The sequence below is a fragment of the Micromys minutus genome (genome assembly GCF_963924665.1).
Source record: "Micromys minutus genome assembly, chromosome: 29".
In the NCBI taxonomy this organism is placed as follows: Eukaryota; Metazoa; Chordata; class Mammalia; order Rodentia; family Muridae; genus Micromys; species Micromys minutus.
In genome coordinates this window covers 4,026,530-4,047,116 of record NC_137964.1, presented here as the reverse complement: position 1 = coordinate 4,047,116, position 20,587 = coordinate 4,026,530, and the positions used below count along the sequence as shown (strand labels likewise).

At 48.0% G+C, this 20,587-nt stretch overlaps 1 protein-coding gene across 5 annotated transcripts in view; it reads left to right on the top strand.

Moving 5' to 3' along the window:
* The window catches only part of SMURF1 (SMAD specific E3 ubiquitin protein ligase 1), an 82,259-nt gene that overhangs the window by 47,038 nt on the left and 14,634 nt on the right, over window positions 1–20,587 (top strand). For 2 of the 5 annotated variants that reach the window (XM_080940704.1, XM_080940703.1), the window contains exons 2-9: window positions 10,444–10,482; window positions 11,773–11,881; window positions 13,822–13,955; window positions 14,108–14,173; window positions 15,270–15,345; window positions 16,644–16,885; window positions 18,144–18,228; window positions 19,517–19,663. In XM_080940704.1, coding sequence (XP_080796830.1) covers window positions 10,444–10,482; window positions 11,773–11,881; window positions 13,822–13,955; window positions 14,108–14,173; window positions 15,270–15,345; window positions 16,644–16,885; window positions 18,144–18,228; window positions 19,517–19,663 — 898 coding nt within the window. The remainder of the gene's footprint in view (window positions 1–10,443; window positions 10,483–11,772; window positions 11,882–13,821; window positions 13,956–14,107; window positions 14,174–15,269; window positions 15,346–16,643; window positions 16,886–18,143; window positions 18,229–19,516; window positions 19,664–20,587) is intronic. The other 3 variants (XM_080940705.1, XM_080940706.1, XM_080940707.1) reach the window with 3 other exon arrangements.

The window sequence follows — 20,587 nt, the reverse complement described above, 5'->3', positions numbered from 1 at the left end:
ATGATTCTATCAGTATGGGGTGATCTTCCTTTCAAACAAAAATTTTGAATTTTATTGTTTTACATGTATGAGTATTTGGCCTCCACATATGCCTGTGCACCATGTGACCTACAGAGGCTAGGAGAGGGTATGGAGAATTGAACCCAGGTCCTCTGGAAGAGCTGTGGGTGTTCTAACTGCTGAGCCATCTCTCCAGCCCACTGATCTCCTTTTTTGAGAGCTTGTCTTGTGTTGCTCGGGCTGGCCCTTATCCCTGTGCCTAAGTGACCTCCCAACTCAGTTTCCCCTGTAGCTTTTGGCCCTGCCTGGCTCCCTTTGTATGCTTTGTGCACTGAGACACATCTCAGAGGCTCCCAAGCCTTGTCTCTCATTTGAGCCATGGCCCTCTAATACTGTGAGCATGTTTTATATGCACATTTCATATGTGCTTTTCTAGTGGCTACATACCACAGGGTGAAAATGATGGCCAAGAATTATCAGCTAAAGCAGTTGAAGTGTCTTCACTCTGCCTCTGGCAGCAGTGATTTGAGCATTTTAATGTGACACATGGCCCCATTCTGAGTGCTCATTATTTAGTGCAGCAGCAGACTTCAGTGACCTAGGGTGGCTTTTGCTCAACAGTAAATTGCTTGAAAACCTTTTTTAATGCGTTTACTTATGGGGGGGAGGTGACTCAAGCTACAGTGTGCTTATGGATGTTAGAGGACAACAGGCAGGCAGGAATGGTTTTCTTAGACCTTGTGGGTCCTGGGGATTTCAGGTCCTCTAGCTTAGTGGCTTTATTATCTGCTGAGCTATGGCCCCAGACAGATGAGTGTTGACCAGTCATCTGCTCTGCCACGTCATCTTGAGTGGGTAGTGTTGACCTTGGAGCTGCTGCTTTCTGTCTGCTATGGTGTGTTCTGCCTGACTTACACCATGGTGTGAATGAATGATGGCTAGCTCAATAATTAGTGTGCAGGAGAGCCCTGAGGACTGCGCAGTGTGCAAGAGACAGGGTAGAGGAACTTGCTCTAGAAGATGGTGGACTTTGAGGTGTCTGAGGCACGTGTGTGCTTCCATGGCTTGTCACCTGGCGGAGCCTGGGCCTCTCCAGATGCAGTTCTTGGCCTTCTGCAAGCAAGTGTATCAGTGTAGCACTTGGGCTGGTGAGATGGGACAGCAGCCAAAAGAGAATTCTGACAGCAATGTTTCTTGCTACTATTTACTACTGCACCCTCCAACCCCACCCCCCATTTGTTTTTCTGTCTGGTCTGATGATGGAATTAGAGACTAATTTACTCAGCTTTTATCTGTGAAATCACAGCCTTTCCCTTTACTCTTAGCAGCTGCATCAAAAGAAAGCTATGGCTTAGGCGAATGGACATTTGTCAGGAGCAGGTGTGCTCATGCCTGTTGTCCTGGTACCCTGGAGGCTGGGGGCCAGCCTGGGCTAAATAGTGAGAGGTTGTTTAAACTAAACAAAGCAAAACCAAGAGTCAGGTCATGAGGTTTGGATTCAAGAGAGACTGTTCTTCCTGATAACTTCCAGGGAGTGGAATTCATTCATTGTTTTCCTTCTAGGGTGATTATGAGATCCATTTTGCCTCTGGAGAGATAGCTGGGGTTTAAAGCTCTTCACTCTTCTGAAAGGTTTTGTTTTATACTGTACAACCTTATGAGGCCAGCTCAGCCCTGAGAAGTCAGGTTTAAGCAGTTGTATAAAGTAAAAAACAAAAACCTCCAAGAGTGATCCTAGTTCACTCTGCCTGAAAGTCAAGCCCTTGAGGTCTGGCGAGGACAAGCAGCCTTTGTTTTTCTCAGTGCCAGTGTCCTCAGACCTCCCATCAGACCTTGGTGTGTGGTCCACATCCAGTAACGTGTTGGTTAAATGGAAAAATACATTGCTTCTCAGAACACACAGCTCTTCCTAACTGGCTTTAATATTAAGCTGTTTAGGGGCGGGCCCACTCTTTCCTTTTTCTCTCTCTCCCCCACCAGGGTCTCACATGACCTAGGCTAGCTTCTAGCTCACTGCATATATCTGACCTGGAACTTCTGACCCTTTGGTCTGCCCCTTCCAAGTACTGTCATTTCAGGCAGGCACCATCACACCTGGCTTATGTGATGCTGGGGTGGACCACATGGCTGCCTGGGTGCTGGGCAAGCATTCCAGCAGCTACATCCCAGCCTGAGGTCTGAGCTCTTAAGCCTTAGTCTTCTGTGATCAGTTAAATGACTGTAGAGATGTAACTATAGGTAGATATGTTGCATGGGTAACAGTGCCTGTTTACTCTGCGAGGGTATTACTGTGTTCTCTACTGCAACTAGCTCCAGACTACCTCCACCAAAGGGAAGTAGATTGTGTTTTTAAATTCTCACATAACAGGATGTGCCCAACAGTCCAGCGCATTCCACTGACAGGTTTCATTGAGTGCTTCTGGTGAGGGCGCAGGTGGGTCAAATGGTTGTCTGGGCGACAGTCTGTTCTGTAGGGTGATGTTGGAAGCATCCACTTTACAAACTCTTCATAAACTCCTGGTTGCAGAATTATCCTGAGCTTCTTAGGAGATGGGAGACAGTTAATGATTGGGGACATGTCCTTTGGAATCATGTGTGGTCATGGTCCTACATGCGACATTTGAATTACAGACATTGGAAAGGAGAAATCAACAATTATATGGAGACAGCATTCAATAGCCACTGACCTCTGCATACTTCTGGGTTATACTCTTTAGTAAAGTAAAACACAAGTCTTTCTTTAATCCAACGCAAGGAAAAGTGTTTTTACCTATAAATATTCTGTTTTTGTTGACCACAGAGACTACCTCGTTGCAACTCAATGGAGAGAGAGAGATAGACAGGACCTGGGATAGTGTTTTAGTTATCTTTTCATTGCTATGACAAAATCCCATATCCAAGGTAACTTATAAGAAAGTGTTTAATTTAGGGCTCATGGTTTCAGGGGTTGGAGTCCATCTTGGTGGGAACATGGTAGCAGGGAGGTATATGGTGCTGGAAAAGGAACGGAGAGCTTACACAGATTCACAGATACATAGTGGGCAGAGGGAGGGAGGGAGGGGGGAGGAGGGAGTGCATACACTAACTACAAACCCCAAAGCACACCCCAGTGGCACACCTCCTAATCTTTCTAAAGCAGTCCAACCAACTGTAGAGTAAGCATTAAAACAAATGAGACTATAGGGGCCATTCTCACATTCTCATTCAAACCACCAAGGATGGGAATTGTTCTGTTGAGACAGGCTCTGAGTGAGACTGATTTCTTCTCTTCCAAAGCTATAGGGTACAGCAGTCGATAGTCGAGAAGAAATGAAAGAGAAACAGGAGCCCTGCAAATTGTGTTCTGTGAGGCCAACGTCTTTTCCCAGAAAGGAGCTATCCTGTTTCAGGAGGTTGATCCAGGGGATTAAAAAGCAACATTTAGGGGTTGGTGCATAGCTCAGCAATAGTGTGCCTTCCTATATCCTTAGGGAGAGGCTGGGGTGTGGCTCAACTGTAGAGTACCTTCCTAGAATCCCCCAGTGAGAAACTGAGGGGCTGGGTGTGGCTCAGTGGTAGAGGGCTTGTCTGCCATGTACAAGGCCTTGTAAAAAGTACAATTTAGAAACCACGTAGCTCAATTATGAGTTTCTTAGAATTCAGCATTCTAACAAATACATCCTTAGAGAACATCCCTTAAGGTGTAAAACGGCTCTTGAGACGTTCTTAGTTCCATCCATCCTTGGGATTTTATTGCCTCCTTTTAGCTGTGTACTTTCTCACCTCTCATTGTAACGGTTTGAAACTTTAGAACAGTCTTCTGCTACTGGCAAACTCTTGTCACTGACGGTACCTTAAGAAATGGCAGCTCACTCTGAAGAGTGGACTTGGTTGGATGGCACATGGGTCCAGGCGCATCACTGTGGAGGTCTCTCAGGTCAGCCAGCCAATCAACTGTTTGGTTGTCTCAACATTTACTGATCACTAGTTTGTGCTAGGCCCTGTGCCGTGCTCAGAAGACAGTCTCCGCCTTCTTGCATGTCTGTCTGTGGCTAGGTAAGCAGTTACAGGGGGCTGTACTAGGTTATTGCCTGGTCCATCAGTCAAGCAGCTATCTCTAAAGTTCCTCTGTGTAGCAAGTATTACCCTGGGCCATGGGGCAGAGCAGTGAAGAAGGAAGTCCTAGCTTTCGTTCCGGTGCAACTGGATGTCTACCTGATTACGCGGCAGCAGGTTTCAGCCACTATCGGAGGACAGTGGTACCTGGTGGTGAAGTGGAGTGAGTGAATTTGCAGGTACAAGGGTAGGAACCAGCACGCAGCCACTGAATCAGACTCTTTATTTAATTCATTAAGTTAGAAAAGGAACCCTGCGCTGGGCTTGTGCTGCTACATCCTATGAGAACAAATAGAAGTGTGCGTGTGTGTGTGTGTGTGTGTGTGTGTGTGTGTGTGTGTGTGTGTGAGAGAGAGAGAGAGAGAGAGAGAGAGAGAGAGAGAGAGAGAGAGAGAGAGAGAGAGAGAGCGCGAGCAGAGAACAAGTTACGGAAGTTAGTCGTCTTCCATTGTTGTCAGGCTTGCTGGCAGGTGCCCAGCAGTGACATAGTGATTAAGTGGTGTAGGCGTTTACAGGTGGCATCAATGGGTAGGGTGGGGACAGGCTAGGGCAGACACCACAGCTGCATAGAACCCCGGCAGTCCTGCTACAGCAGTCTCCCCTCACTTTGCAGGTTCTGGGGCATTAATCGCAGCTCTGCACCCCACACTCCCTTGGCCTAGGTCACAGGTGTTTCTGTCCCTTTGTGACATGACGCTGGAAGAACACAAGTTTTTTCTACTTCGGGGATTGTTGGTGTTTGTGTGGGAGTTGCTGAGGGCCAAGGTGAAGAAGAGTTGTGGTAGATTGCTCGCGCCCTGCAGTTTGACATCCCTATTAGATCCCTAGTTGGTCTATTTAGATATGAGCTGTAATGCGATTGTGTCTATATTTAACTACTTCCTCCTCTTTAAAAAAATTTGTGTATGTGCAAGTGTGTGTTTGTTGTTAATGTTGTTATTGGTAAGAGTGTTGCTGGGTGGTGATGTAGCATACCTTTAACCCCAGCACTCGGGAGGCAAAGGCAGGCAGAGTTTGAGGCCAGCGTGGTCTACAGAGAGTTCTTAGACAGCCAGAGCTACACATAGAGTGTCTCAAAACAAACAAACAAACAAAAACAAAAACCAGCCAAACAAAACTATTTGTATTTAATTGTGTGGGCACACATAGGTGTACAGATGTTTTTGGAGGCCTCTGGAGGTGTTGGGTTCCTAGAGCCAGCCAGCATTACAGTAAGCTATGTGGCCTGCCTGTCATTGCTGCTAACAACCAAACTCAGGTCAGAGGACCATTATGTGTTCTTTGCCACTGAGCCATCTCTCCAACTCTCATTTTTGCCACTTAACATGTTTGGGAATTTCCTGAGTTTGTATGAGAGTTTACAGGTCAATGGCTTCGGGACAACGGCCTTCAACACTAGAGCCTCATCCTGCCTTGGGCAGTGCTTCTGTTCTTATTGGCCCCTAACACTTAAAGACTGTTTTAGACTAGAGGCAGGGGCTCACCATATAGCCTGGGCTGTCCTGGAACTCAGAATCCTCCTGCCTCCACCTCTTGCATGTTTGGGATTACAAGATGAGTAACTAGTGTGTGGCTGGGGATGAATGAAGCTAGCACTTCCTGCACCCCTGTCTGTGACTGATAGCTGTAGCTGTTGCCCCGTCTGTCTGTCTGTCTGAGTGTGTGCTGTAGCCATTGCCCAGGTAGCCATTCTAAGGACGGAAGCCTCCCACTTCAGAGGACCCTATCTCACTGGGGTAGAAGACTACCTACATTATAAGTGTTAAAGCCACGTGGTTCTCTTTTCTTCTTGCTTTTAGAGGCAAGATATCAGACCAGGGAGGCCTGTCACTCTTGAGCCTCCTGCCTCCACATCATGCCTATGCTGGCTGACATGGCTCTTCAGTCATGTGCTTCTCAGAATGTGATTAGGAGAGAGGTGACCAGGTCAGTGATGGCTGACCAGGTCAGTCAGGACGGGTTTATCAGGAGGGCATTCACACAGTGTGGCTGCGGTGTTAGTGGTAACACTCTCAGAGTTTTGTTTAATTAAAGTGGGAGTTTCCTTTAATTAAAGAACATTTTATAACAAGGGCCTAAGGTCTGAACGTGGCAAAGCCATTTATGAGACTAGTTGGATTTTTGCCTAGACTATACCGTTGGGGCTGGTGAAAGTGCTGCTCGGGCTGTGGGAATGACGTGAGCAGCCAGCCTCGGTTCTGGGGTGTCCAGGAGTAGAGAATACGGACTAGTGGGGAAGACTTGTGACACGAGGAATGGGACACCTCAAAACACAGGGAGGAGTCTGGCGTGCAGTGTGAAATAAGACACCTGGATCGCGGAAATAGGGAAATGGTGCTTCAGCAGGCGGGCCTGTGGCCAGGCATGATGGTGCATGCCTGTAATCCTAGTGTCTGGGGATGAGGCCGGAGGATGGCAAGTTCACGATGAGACTTTACATAGTTCCCGGCCAGCCTGGGCTGCACGGTGACACTATTTGGTGACGTGCATGAAAAGCTTGGTACAGCGGTACACACGTGTAATCCCAGGCTGGGGACATGGAAACGTGTTGGCAGATCTTTGGGCTGTTGCTACCTGGTTTAGCCAAAGTATTGAGCTGTAGATTCAATGAGAAACCCTGTCAAAACCCAGACAAACAACAACAGCAAACCCAGGGATCCCGTGAGATTGCTCCCTGGGAAAGGCATTTGCCTTGCAGGTCCAGATGACATGAGTTTGATTCCCAGATCTCACGGAAGACTGGGAGAAGGACTAACTCCACACACTTGCTGTGGCTTGCATACCCATGTGTAAACACACACAATAAAATATACACACACTGATAAATACATATTTAAAAAATTAATATGGGGTTGAAGAAAACACCAACATCAGTCTCTGGCCTCTCTGCATGTGTCTTGCACATGTGCATGTGTACCCACAGACATCTGTGCTTGTGTGTGTGCACATACACACAGTACATACGGACATAGCAAAGACAGATGAGGAGACTTAGAAAAGAAAGATGGTGAACTCGGATATTTAAAAGGAGGAAAGAGGAATGAGAAGAATGCAGTAGACAGACAAATGCCAGAGTGGCTGTAATTCCTGTGCTTAGGAGGCTGAGGCAGGAGTGATGCCTTGAGCTTGAAGTCAGTATAAGCTATGTAATGAGACTGGATTCCGAGAACAAAACAAAATTTAAAGTGACAGCAACTCTTTCTAGCAACAGATAATGGAAGCCAGCGAATCACCGATGTTCTCTCAGCCTTTCTCAGGCCAGAATAAAGCTCTCAGTTTGTGAAGTTAATGGTGTCACAAGGTGTCATCAGAATGCCTCTCCCAATTTTACGGTTCTGGCTCAGGGAATGTGGTGTGATTACTCTTACTGTGGCCACTACTTGGGAGAGCAGCCGAATGTCTTAGGAAACCATGGGATGCAGAAGCAGGACTTGCCTAAGGTCAGGGGCCACTTCTGAGTTGGTGGGAAGCCCCGCCTGGCAGTGCAGAGCTGTGTGGAGGAGAGAAGAACTGGGGATAGGAATGCAGCCGAGAGGGCAAGTGAGGGCTCTGGAGTCCAGAGTTGCCCCCAGCTGTATAATGGGTTCAAGGCTAGCTTGGACCACCCAAGACCCAGTCTCCATGAAAACCAAAACAACTGAAGGGCAGCACCATGCTCTGTCTCCTTACACTGCCAAGGATGACCTTGAACACCAGATCCCTCTGCCTCTATTTCCCAGTGCTGCCTTTGCAGGCCTGGACTACCATAGAGGGCTTATGAAGTGTCAAGGATCAATCCCAGGGATCCGTGCGTGCTAGGCAAGCACTTAGCCAACCCCAGCCTGAGGAAGTGTCCTTTACTCATTGCTTTGTCCCAAGAACCCCACATGTAATTAGGGCATACGTGGGTTCCTTTAAAAACAAGGGGTGGAGCCAGATGTGGTGGTGAAACTGTTTAACCCCTACCTGGGGTAGGGGATGGAGCAGGAGGGTCTCTGTGAGTTGGAGGCCAGTCTGTTCTCCATAGTGAGCTCCAGGCAGGCCCCGTGGTACAGGTGACCGCTGTTTGCTGTGGCATTTTGTACCGGAGAAAGGATGAACTTCCATTATCCTGGATCTCTCCTGTGGGGGCAGGAGGATCAAGAGAGGACAGAGATCGCAATTTGGCAAACATTATTCTAGCAGAAGAAATTCTGTCTCTTTAAAGTAGACCTCAGTGACCCTTAGTGACCTGCACACAGACCGAGGCAAGGCTTTTTTCACATTAATATTACTGAGACCATGTCCATTTTATGATGCAACCAAATTCCACTGGAATGAGCTCTAAATGAAAACATCAGTAGCTTTGTGGATATGAATAATGAGTCTTATTTTTTAAAACGAGATCAGAATTACTCCATTAAGAAGTCTCTGGATTCCAGTGCCTCAGAAAACTGGACCCAGCCCTGGCAAGTGATGTGGAGATTTAGAGGTCAGGGTATGCTCGGTTCAAGAGTTTGACAGGTGAAGCCGCTGGAGCAGATTTATTTATCGACAAGATCTTACGTAGTACAAGCTGGTCCTGAACTTGCTGTGTAGCTGAGGATGACCTTCAGCTCCCGATCCCCCTGATTCACCTCCCAAGTGCTAGACCGGTGTAACCGCACTGGTGTATGTAGTGCTGGGGTCAAACCCCGCCTTTCATGTTCGCAGTGAACGCAGTATCGGCCTCAGCCACTACACAGCCTGTGCTGCCAGCCCTCAGCAATTGGGCACGTTATCAGAGCCACTGAGCAGATGGCTTGTTGCCTCAGGGTGAAGTGTTTGAGGTGACCAAGAGGACTGTTAGTGGGAACACATTTCTTTGGGGGCCATAAAAATGTGAAAATTGTACGAGGAACCCTCAGTCATGTGCTGTTTAAGTGGGGAAATGGTGTTGTGTGGGTGATGTCCCCATGGATGTTTCTTAAGAGTGAAGTGCAAACGTGCACAGTGCAGCAGGAGCATAGACCACTGCGTTATGAAAACTAGCAGACCCTGTGCTTCCCCCTGTCTGTCTGTCTGTCTGTCTGTCTGTCTGTCTGTCTGTCTGAGGCAGGGTCTGGCCATGAAGCTCAGGCTGTCCTTGGTCCTTCCTCACTTCATGATAGCTGTGAGTACAGGTGTGATTCCCTTACTCATCCGATGGTGGTGGTGTTGGTGGTGATGATGGTGGTGGTGGTGATGGTGGTGGTGATGGTGATGGTGGTGATGGTGGTGGTGGTGGTGGTGATGGTGGTGATGGTGGTGATGATGGTGGTGGTCATGGTGATGGTGGTGGTGATGGTGGTGGTGGTGATGATGGTGGTGGTGATGGTGATGGTGTTGGTGGTGGTGGTGGTGGTGGTGGTGATGGTGGTGGTGATGGTGATGATGGTGATGGTGGTGATGGTGGTGGTGGTGGTGGTGATGGTGGTGATGGTGATGGTGATGGTGGTGGTGATGATGGTGGTGGTCATGGTGATGGTGGTGGTGGTGATGGTAGTATTTACCTTCTCTAAAGTTACATCATTTATTTATGTAAGGGATGGTACAGGGCAGGGGAGCTCACACAACAATTTGCAGGAGTCTGTTCTATCTATGGGTCTTGGGGATTGAACTCAGGTTGTCAGGCTTGGTGGGAAGCCCCTTTACCTACCGAGTCTTCTTGCCAACCCTTTACAGCCACCTCCTCCCCTTCCGAGTCTCTTTTTATTGTTGTTGTGTTTTGTTTTTCAAGACAGGTTTCTCTATGTAGCTCTGGCTGTCCTGGAACTCACTCTGTAGACCAGGCTGGCCTCAAACTCACAGAGATCTCCCTGCCTCTACCTTGAGAGTGCTGGGATTGAAGGTGTGTGTCACGTTTGCCAAGCTCCTATGCAACCTTCCGAGTATGCAGCTTATTACTTTTTCCCACAACCCTCTGCTAAAAGCTCTGCATTTTCCTCTATTCTTCCCTGTTTTCTAGTCTCCAGTGTACCAAAGTTTATATGTGCAAAAGTGACCCCCCCACAGTGTTATTTATCAGAATATCCAGAGTGCATGGCTCCCTTTGTTGGTATCTGCTCTGTAAAGGTAAATGCACCAGCTCTTTTTAAAAATTGGTGTTTATAAAACGTACCAGTTATTCCATCTCTGTATTTGTGCATTTAATGTTTTAAGCGTAAATTACAGTGTTTAAATTTGTTGATTCCCAATTTGAGGAAAGATACTTTTTAGATAGTTGCTAGGGATGTTTGTCTGACACAATACAGTTTGGGAATCACTGGCACATTAACTTCTGTGATTTTTTTTTTCTCCTCCCATTACACACACTAAGTCTACGGGACGTTTGCTGTATCAATGTTAACTCCATTGTCTGCTTGTTTTCAGTACTGTGTGCCAAGAACCTTGCAAAGAAAGACTTCTTCAGTAAGTACACCCAGCTTTGCTTTGTATAATGCAGTTTATATACTTCTGAAAATGTGTGTGTGTGTGTGTGTGTCTGTGTCTGTGTGTGTGTTTCCCATAGCATGTGTGTGGAGGTCAGAGGACAACTTCAGAAAGTTCTCCTACCATGTTGCTACCAGGGATTGAATTTAGATTTTTTGGACTCTGACATTTAATTAAACAAAAGCAAAACCAACAATAATAACAAAAAACAGTAGGTGTGGTTTTCTAAGAGTTCAAGAGTCCAGAGCTTGACCAACATCTCCCAGATGCCTACAGCCAGGTCTCATCCCCATCTCAGCCATGCCCACGTCCCCTGCTTCCTGATCTGGTAGCTGGTAGAACCCTGCTCTCTGCTGAAATACAAATGAGGCATTTATGATGTAAGTGGCTTGGCTGAAATTGCTAATCCAGTTTTACAAAATAAATTCCATTTTAAAGCGTTTGCAATGGGAGGAACTAAAGGAGCTGAGGGCTGCGCCCCTGAGCATGCCTCACCCATCATGAAGTCAGCACCGACAGCCCTGAGAACTCCCACGTCCCCATCCCAGGGGGCCTGCTGTCTGAGTGGTGTCATCTACACTTTCAGGATGAAGAGACTCAGCCTAAAAGCTTTATCCAAGTAGCCAGGAAACTCCAGAGCGGTGCCCTGCAGCCTGGTTTCTCTCCATAGCCTCCTGCCTTGATGTTTGTTTGGTATCAAACCTGTCACATTCACATGCGGCTTGGGGACTGGCACGTGATGCCACGCCTAACACAGGCAAAAGATCAGTAATATTTCTGGGGCCTGTGACTATTGGAATTGACTTGATAGATCGATCATGTTTCTACATTTAGTCCCTTTAGGGACGGATGACAGTGAGCTAGCTGAACAGACAGATCGCTCGGTGTGTGTGTACAGTGTTTGTCACTGCCTACAAGTGACACTTGTAAGCCTTTGAAGTACCCACACACATATGCATACATATGCACACACACACACACACACACACACACACACACACACACACGCACGCAGCTTTTAAAATGTAAAGCTCAAAAGATGGACATTTGACTTGGAGCCTGTTTGCATGCTTTTCTATCCAAGTGTGGCGGTGCCATGTGAAGCTCAGAACTCTCTTTGCTAATGGAGATAACCTTCAAAGAGAGACAGTGATGTGGACATGTGCGAGTCTTATCCCAAGGGGCAATCTTGCCCCTCTCTGCTGTAGGGTGCCACTGTGCCACCAGGGAGACTGTCACCGCATCCGGGTATGTCTGCTCTCTCCCCAGGACTTCCCGATCCCTTTGCCAAGATCGTTGTGGACGGCTCTGGGCAGTGCCACTCAACCGACACTGTGAAGAACACCCTGGACCCAAAGTGGAACCAGCACTACGACCTGTGAGTCAGAGCCCTGTGAGGCCCTGGGGCTGCAGAAAAGCAGCTGTCAGGCTTGGAGGGGACACTTAGGGAATAAAAAGGACGGGTGCCTTTACTGATAACCAAAGATTGACGACAGGAGCGCATGTTGCCAACTTCCCAGTCAACATCCTCTGATATCTTGGCGTTTGTTCTCAAGGGTTTTCATGATTTGGCCCTTACCACATAGATGCTGTGATCTTGGACATTTCAACCCCCTTGTCATGTTAGCAGAAAACCAACCAACCAAACAGGAGCTATGATTCGTGCTCCCGTGTGCTACACTTTTTTTTTTTTTAAGTTAAAACCAAACACCAGCCCATCATGCAGTTTTATATATTTATTCCATTTAGAGCCATTTTTTAAAGATTTATTTATTTTTTTAAGACACTGTTGCTGTCTTCAGACATGCACTAGAAGAGTACATTGGATCTCATTACAGATGGCTGTGAGCCACCATGTGGTTGCTGGGATTTGAACTCAGGACCTCTGGAAAAGCAGTGGGCGCTTTTAACCACTGAGCCAGCTCTGCAGCCCTAGGGCCCTGTTTTTATGTGCACACATGTCCCTGCACAGTTACTGTTAGCATGAGCTGCACTGCATGTGCAGACGTGATAGGTTTAGCAGCACTTGCATTCTGTTACTTTTGTCACTTGGCTTGGAATGTGGTTGCCATTTGTCCTGATCGTTCTCTCCGTGAGTGTGCCCTAGGATTGAGTAGGGTGATTATCGCAGTCCATGTCCCTTTGTGCATTTTGGACAGACAGTGAAATTGTAAGGAGCCCCAGTGTTCTCAGTTAAGCCTGGGTCACTCCCTTCCAGAGTGTGAGCATAATCAACCTCTTTACAAGACCTTATGTGATGGGCCTGCTGCTGTAGGCCTGCAGTGCTGGCACTTTGGGAGGCTGAGGCAGGAGCATTGCAAGTCAAAGGCCTGCTTAGTTTATAGAGCCATTTCAATCTGGCTCTTATGTGTGTGGGGGAGGGAGCGTGGGGATTGTAAACAGATACAGATGGAGGTAATGACGCCACTGTAGTCCACCTGGTGACTTGATGGGCACACAGGGTTACTTACAGGACAGGTGAGGGCTGTCTTAGAGGAGCAGCTGCAGTTCTGAAAGCCCACCCCACCACCGGCGATGCCCTCTGGAAGCCGGGCCATGTTGTTCTCTGTATGACTTGTAGGCAGCTCAGCAGCTGAGAGAGTCTTCTCTCCTCAGCAGTCCTACCATCTAACTCTGAAAGGGTGAGAAGGATGAGAGGGAGGGACCTTGTGAATCTGGTAAGTTTCAGGACTTTCTGAGCCTTGTGAGTAGCTTACTCTCTGTTTTTTAGTGACTTTCCTTTAGAATTTCCTGAGTCTCACTAAGTGTCCTTCTGGTGTAGAGTATTTTAACTCCAAGGAAAATGGCTTCACTGCACCAGCCTGGGCAACTTAAACTCCATCTCAGAATAAAAAAGCTCTTTTTGTTTTGTTTTGTTTTTGTTTTTTTTGTTTTTTTTGGTTTTTTTTGGGGGGGGGTGTTCTTGTTTTTTTCTTTTTAACGGGGTGGTTGGGATTGAGCATTGGGCATGTGGCTTAGGTGTAGAACACCTGCCTATTCTTCACTTCAGGTAGAACTCTTGCCAGTGAGGGGTCAAGGGTGTGGCTCAGTGGTAGAGGGCTTGCTCTGGCCCCTGTGAACCCTTTGGTTTGATCTCTGTGGTACAGTAAATAAGTGAATGAAGAAAAAAACATTTAAAAATGCTTCTTACAACACGGCTACCTGCCCTCACTGCTTGCATATGTGCTTGGAGTGCTTTTCTCCTGCCTCAAGAGACAGAGCCAGCTCTGCCCCCACCGCCGGGATTCTCAGCCAAACGCATTTAGCTGAGGGCGTCATAGTTCAGACGTGTACATGAACGAGTGTGTGCCCTCACAGGTACGTTGGGAAAAGCGACTCTATAACCATCAGCGTGTGGAACCACAAGAAGATTCACAAGAAGCAGGGGGCTGGCTTCCTGGGCTGTGTGCGGCTGCTCTCCAACGCCATCAGCAGGTTAAAAGACACTGGCTGTAAGAACCAAACGCTCTTCTGTTTCTCAGTGCACCACAGAAAGCTCAGGAGGCACTCTTGCCTTACTTTTATTTGAATGCTGAATACAGAATTCCTGCCTTCCTCTCTAGTTAACATTCTTTGGGTTAAGTTTTGAATTGTTTGTTTGCAGACCAGCGTTTGGATCTATGCAAACTAAATCCCTCAGATACTGATGCAGTTCGTGGCCAAATAGTGGGTAAGAATTTTCTTATCTGCATAAAGGGACTTAGATGGAACCCACCGTCCTGCTCTCAGTGCTGACGGGGGACAGGCTTCCAGGGCAGACCACATCGGGCCATCTCTCTAGCACTAAGCCTTTCCTCTTGTGGTCTCCATTCTGTTCTCTGGTTCCCTTCATCCTGTCATTGGAACTGAGTTACTGTGACTCCAGTTGAGATGGGAGGTTGTGGTTTATAAGTGTTACGCTACTCGGCACAGGAGTGGACAGTTGACCTTTGTCTTGTCAGGGGTGATAAGAGCTGAGGCCATATGGGCAGGAGCTGGAGTGTGTGTCTTTTCTGGGAAGCCCCATCCTATGGCAAAAGCAAAGACAGTGTGTGATGAGTTCCGTGTAATGTGACTTACAGCCAGAGGGCTCTATTGTGTGGAGAGAAAGGTTAAAGTATTGCTGCATTGACTGCAGGCTTTCCATCCCGATGGAGCGACCTCTCTGAGTCTTTTGGCAGTGTGTTCTGGGAAAGCACATGCCGGCTGTGTGAGCTGCATGGAGTCAGTGGAGCCGCAGCCAGGCTGAGTCACTCCTGACTCCAGATGTCTCAGGTCCCAAGACAGTGAGCAGCGCATCCACCCAGAGCAACTTAAGGATAAAGTTCTCTCACTATGTCCCATTGGATGTGTCAGGACAGAAACCAAACAACTGAAAACCTAGGATAGGAGTAAAGTGTCTTTCTCGTCTGCACCAGTGAGACTAGAACATAAATGCCTTTTGTAGATGGAAGGTGTTCGTTTGTGCCTTCCCTAAACATAAACCACGTCTTCTTAAGATGGAATACGTAATGGAATGAAATACTGTGCTCTTTAGTTTCATGGGGATGGGGCATGAGAAACTCAGTCCTTTTTCCGCTCTCTGCTTTCAAGGACTGTTGAGATGGTTATGTGGTGTGTGCAGCTGTTGGCCTGAGGTGCTTCACCCTGAAGACGTGTGGGGGGAGGTGTAAACTCACTTCCCTTTGATGATGCTGGACATATGTTACAGAGTGTCCGTGGTTCACTGTGCTGCGGGGTCTAGAGCAGCCCTGGGTGTTCATGCAGGCTCTTCTTTTGTGTTGCAGTCAGTTTACAGACCCGAGACAGAATAGGCGGTGGAGGGTCGGTGGTGGACTGCAGAGGACTCCTGGAAAACGAAGGGTATGCTTGCCGACCGTGGTGCTACCATGTTCTCTTCCCTGTAGGAAAGAGGCATCAAACTGTATATTGCTGTATGGATAAAGCTGTGCTCCAAGCTACCATACTAGTTTATGAAAGGTGTAATTAACCCAGGGATTGTACCACAGAGACTCAGGAACCAACACAGGGAAGTTCCTACCAACTAGAGGTGAGAGTTTAGCTGGGCACGACGGCATATGCCTGTGATATCAACATTAAGGAGACAGAGGCAGGAGGATCCTGAGTTCTGGGCAAGCCTGAGCTATAAAAAACAAACAAAGAAGCTCAAGAAACAGCTAGTGTTGGTAAGGTGAACCTTGATGTTTTCCCTAGGAGACATTGACCTTTGCTCTCTAGACAGGCTTTTTCATTGGCCTGGGACTCAACAGTTAGCCCAGGCTGGTTAACCAGTAAGCCCCGGGGATACCCGTCCTCTGTGCTGACTGTAAGCACACACCACACTGGTTAGGCTTTGGGTCAGGTCCTCCCTGCTTGCACCAGAAGCACTTGCCCAGCTGAGCTGTCTCCCCAGGCCCTGGACTTTGTCTTAATCATGGTTTATAAGACAATTAGAGAAATTTGAACATCGACTGGTGTTCGATGATGATGATGATGATGATGATGATGAGTTTATTAACATTATTTTGGTTCAGCAACAATAAAGGAAAAGTCAGTGATTTTAAAAACAACAACCACCAAGTGCCCTGCAGAATTCTGTAAAACCAGGGGCTGGACAACACTCGCCGCTTGGTGCTGAGGAGTCCGGGCACCTGGTGGCACCTGCTGTGACTTCCTGCTGCATTTGGGGAGACACCCATTGTTCTGGTCCTTCATGCCCTGCAGGCACTGAAAAATTTCAGTACAATTTCAATCGCTGTTTAAAAAGTATCTGATTGGAAGGTGAAGTGATTCATTAAGGCAAATTGCTTTTGAAACTGCTGCGAGAGGGGAGAGAATGTTTTAAAAGAGTATTTTATGGAACCAAGAATTTTATCCTCGAATTAATAACAGAAAGTGGAGTGTTAGGAACACCTGCTCCGCCTCTCCCATCAGGTAGCCGCAACTGTCCCGTGACCCAGCTAGAACTCTGAATCATGGTTGGCTCTGATCTGTTCCTCTCGAGAGTCTCTCTTATGGGACCCTCTGAATGTCAGGGAACTTTGCATTAGGACACTGTTACTTGTTAAAGGGATGCAGAACAATTGCATGTGGCTTTTGAGTGTGTGAGTGTGTGACACTTTCATGATGTGTCCACGCCTGCTGTGCCCTGTCCCTTCCAGAACAGTGTACGAAGACTCAGGCCCTGGAAGGCCACTCAGCTGCCTCATGGAGGAGCCCGCTCCATATACAGATGGCACTGGAGCGGCGGCAGGAGGCGGGAACTGCAGCTTTGTGGAGTCTCCAAACCAAGATCAGAGACTCCTGGTACAGCGCCTCCGAAATCCTGAGGTTCGAGGGTCCCTACAGACACCCCAGAACCGACCACATGGCCACCAGTCACCGGAGCTGCCTGAAGGCTATGGTGAGTGTAAAGTTTGCTCCCTGTGGCTGTGATGAACACCGTGACTAAAAGTACTTTGAGGAGAATAGGGTTTATGAGGCTTCTAAGTTACCGTGTGTTGCTGAGGGGAGTCAGGAGGCAGGAACTGAAGCAGGGGCCCGGCGGAGTGCAGCTCACTGCTTGCTTGGCCTGCTTGCTTGCATTTTTGAGACAGGTCTCAGTCTGAAGCTCTGAATGGTTTAGAAATCAGTCTATAGACCAGCCTGGCCTTAAACTCAGGGATCCATCTGCCCCTGTCTCCTGAGGGATGGGACTAAGGACAGCCATGTGCTGCTATGCCTACCTCACCCTACTTTCTTATAACATCCGGGACCACTTGCCCAGTGGGCTGGGTCATCCCAGATTACTAACCGATCAATAAAGCGTCTCATACACGTGCCTACAGGCCAGTCCGATGGAGGCATTTTCTCAGTTAAGACTTCTGCTTTCCCAAATAACTGTAGCTTCTATTAGGTGACCAAAAACCAGTCAGGACAGTGAGGGATTTGCCCTGTGCCCCTTTGTCCTGTGCACAGCTGCTAATGGCCTAGCTGTGACTTCCATGGCTGTGGTACTGGGTGACCCGAACCGCATATGGATGGGAAAGTTGTAATGAACCCTGGAACAGGGATCCCATTTCTCTGTGTAGAGGTCACCTGGAAATGCTAGCTACATGCACACTAGAGAGACAAGGCAGGGAGAAGAAGCAAGCAGACTCAGGGTGGTCTGAGATTTGAGCATAGAAGGGACATCCCTGGGATGGAGTGAGCAGAGCCATGTGGCTTCAGTGGAGAGGACCAAGAAGGATGTCCCTCACATCAGCAGATCACCAGATGCACGTATGCTAGGAGACAGTGGTCGAAGGCTGTTATCTGTGGCAGGAGAGGTGGAACTATCTACTCCAGCGTGGCCCAGTGAGGAAGGCCTAGGAGAAATGGGCTCTTTCCAAACGTGGGGACAGTGTAGAGTTAAAGAGGCAAACTACAGCCTCTTTTTTTTCTGTGATCATAGAGAATGTTGAAAGAAGCAGGGACAGGGTCTCCATTACAGTCAAACCACTGAGGCTGCTGAGGCAGGAAAATCATGAGATCAAGGCCAGTTTGGGGCCCATCATAAGACCTGTGTCAAAACACCAACATAAATAAACAAGCCAGTAAAATAAAATAAACGCCCAAGAATCTGAAAGTAGGATTAGAGTGGAAAACCAAATTTACTCACTCAGAGTTCTTTTCTCCTGCAGAGCAAAGGACAACAGTGCAGGGACAGGTTTACTTTTTGCACACACAGACTGGAGTCAGCACATGGCATGATCCCAGGATCCCCAGGTAAGTCTCACCAGCCCGAAGAGCCAGCCCCTCTCATGGAAGCTAACAGTACCCTGTTCGGGGGAAACAGAGGCTGGGACATGCTGGGCAGGGGTGTGTGTGTGTGTGTGTGTGTGTGTGTGTGTGTGTGTGTGTGTGTGTGTGTGTGTGTTGGGGTGAGCCTGGAAACATGGTGGCCTTGGTAGCCGTTGAAATTGGTCACATGGCCATCTACTGTGGTCTCTTGACTTTTTTGTAAATGCATAAAATTTTCCATGATAAGACGTTAAACAGGAAAGATAAAGACTCTGTTACCCTTTCTCTCTTCTGCTTTACTGCCCCTCTTGCCTCAGTCCCTTGGGGACCATTCCGGGGGGAGATGAAGCTTTTCTATACGAATTCCTTCTACAAGGCCATACATCTGAGCCCAGGTCAGAGAGACCCCCGCCCCACCCCATGCCAGAGTTAAGTTTCTTCCTTCCTTCCTTCTTTCCTTCCTTCCTTCCTTCCTTCCTTCCTTCCTTCCTTCCTTCCTTCCTTCCTTCCTTCTCTCTCTTCTCTGCTCTCCTTTCACAGTAGCATTTCTACCTAAGAGACCTTGGGTGATGTTCGTCTCCTCTTTATTCACCATCACTCCACTTCCCCCGCCCCCCAAGCAGCTTTCCCGTCTTTGGTGTTGAATTTCCAGTGCAGGGTCTGTCATTTGCGTGGTGTATTACCTGCAAATGAATGCAGCACCTCTTGGTATGCACTGTAGAAGTAACAGGCGGCTGTGTTACTCCATAAAGCATCTTTAGCAGGCATGCTGTCCCTGCTGACTGGATCACAGTTACCAAGGGGCCAGAGTGAAAACACTTCTGAACACAGGGGTGCTTTGTGGCCATCATGCCATTGTGTGCTCTGTCCCCACAAGTCTTCAGAACGTGGGCCTTGGGGGCTTTTCAGTGAGGAATCTTTGCTACAGCAAGTGTCTGGTTTGTTTGATTTGTGATTCCCAAGAGCTTGCTGACGGAAGTCAGGTGCTTTCTGCTCATCTGTCCCTCTGCTGTGTAGGAAAGGGTGTTCCTGGGGTAGACCCTGTTCTTATGGTGGACATAGACTCTGGAGAGGTGTGATTTTAACCTGTCACGCGTGCCTGCTGTTTGTAGGCCAGAGGCTCGGACTTGACTGGAGTCAGCACAAGTTGCAGGGCAAGGGGACTTGGGCGCCTTGCTAGGAAACCCCTGTGGCTTGCCGGCTCTGAGGTTGGTCTTAAGAGCTCCTTGGTTCTCAGTGGGATAAAGCTCTCTCTGTACGTTCCATTTGATAGAGACCTTAACAGTGTGAACTGCGATGAACTTGGGCCACTGCCTCCAGGCTGGGAAGTCAGAAGCACAGTGTCGGGAAGAATCTATTTTGTAGATCACAATAATAGGACAACCCAGTTTACAGATCCACGGCTTCACCACATCATGAAGTAAGACCTTAACATCCTTGATGGCCTCTGTATAATTGGATGCTTCCTTACACCAATATTGGTGCATGCACATGTGCATATGTGTGTGTATGTGTATGTGGGGGTGGTGCGAGCGCTCAGCAGTGATGTGGATGTATGCAGAGGCCATGCTTCACTGTCAAGTTCTTCCTGCATCTTCTCTGCCCGAAGTCTTGAGCAGCATCGCCTGGAACTCACTTGACTTCTCTGGCTGCCTAGTAAGACCCAGGCCTGCCTGGCTCTGCCCCCAGCACTAGCTAGGGTTTTACTTAGGGGCACTCGACTCCCTGAGCCATCCCTCAGCCCCACACTAATGATTTCCTTAATGTACCTACTATAGTGTTTGCTCAGTAGTGGTCACAAGCAAATAAAGCAGACAAGTGATGGTCGGTGACATTGTTTGAACCCGGGGATTAGCGTGGCCATTGCTAAGGCTGTACATTGCTGGTGCCCTTTTCCTTGAAGCAGCCTAAGCGAAAGGCTCTGAGACGATGTCAGGAAGAGGTTCTCCAGCAAAACCTGCACAGCGCGTTCTGTAAGGGCCGCCACCGCCGCTGCTGCTTGCTGGGGTTTTTCTGTGTTAGGCATTTCTGCCTTGGAAGTGGGTATAATCTTTTGTGCCACCCATAGTCACTAGTCCACAGACAGCATCACACATAGCTATATGGCTTGCAGAGATGGCAAGACGTGAATAAAGTAAATGTCACGTTGTCCCTGGTGGCCTACGTCTTGTTACTGGTCTTCATTCTTAGTGAACAGGGCTTGGAATCTTGATCAAATTATATATATATGAAATTCTTACAGGCTGTGGTCCCAGCTAGTCCAACAGTGGCTGGTTATTCTGTCCATGAGGCTGTGTCTCAGTTTATACTCAGCATACTCTTGAATCCTGAAGAAGTAGGCTCT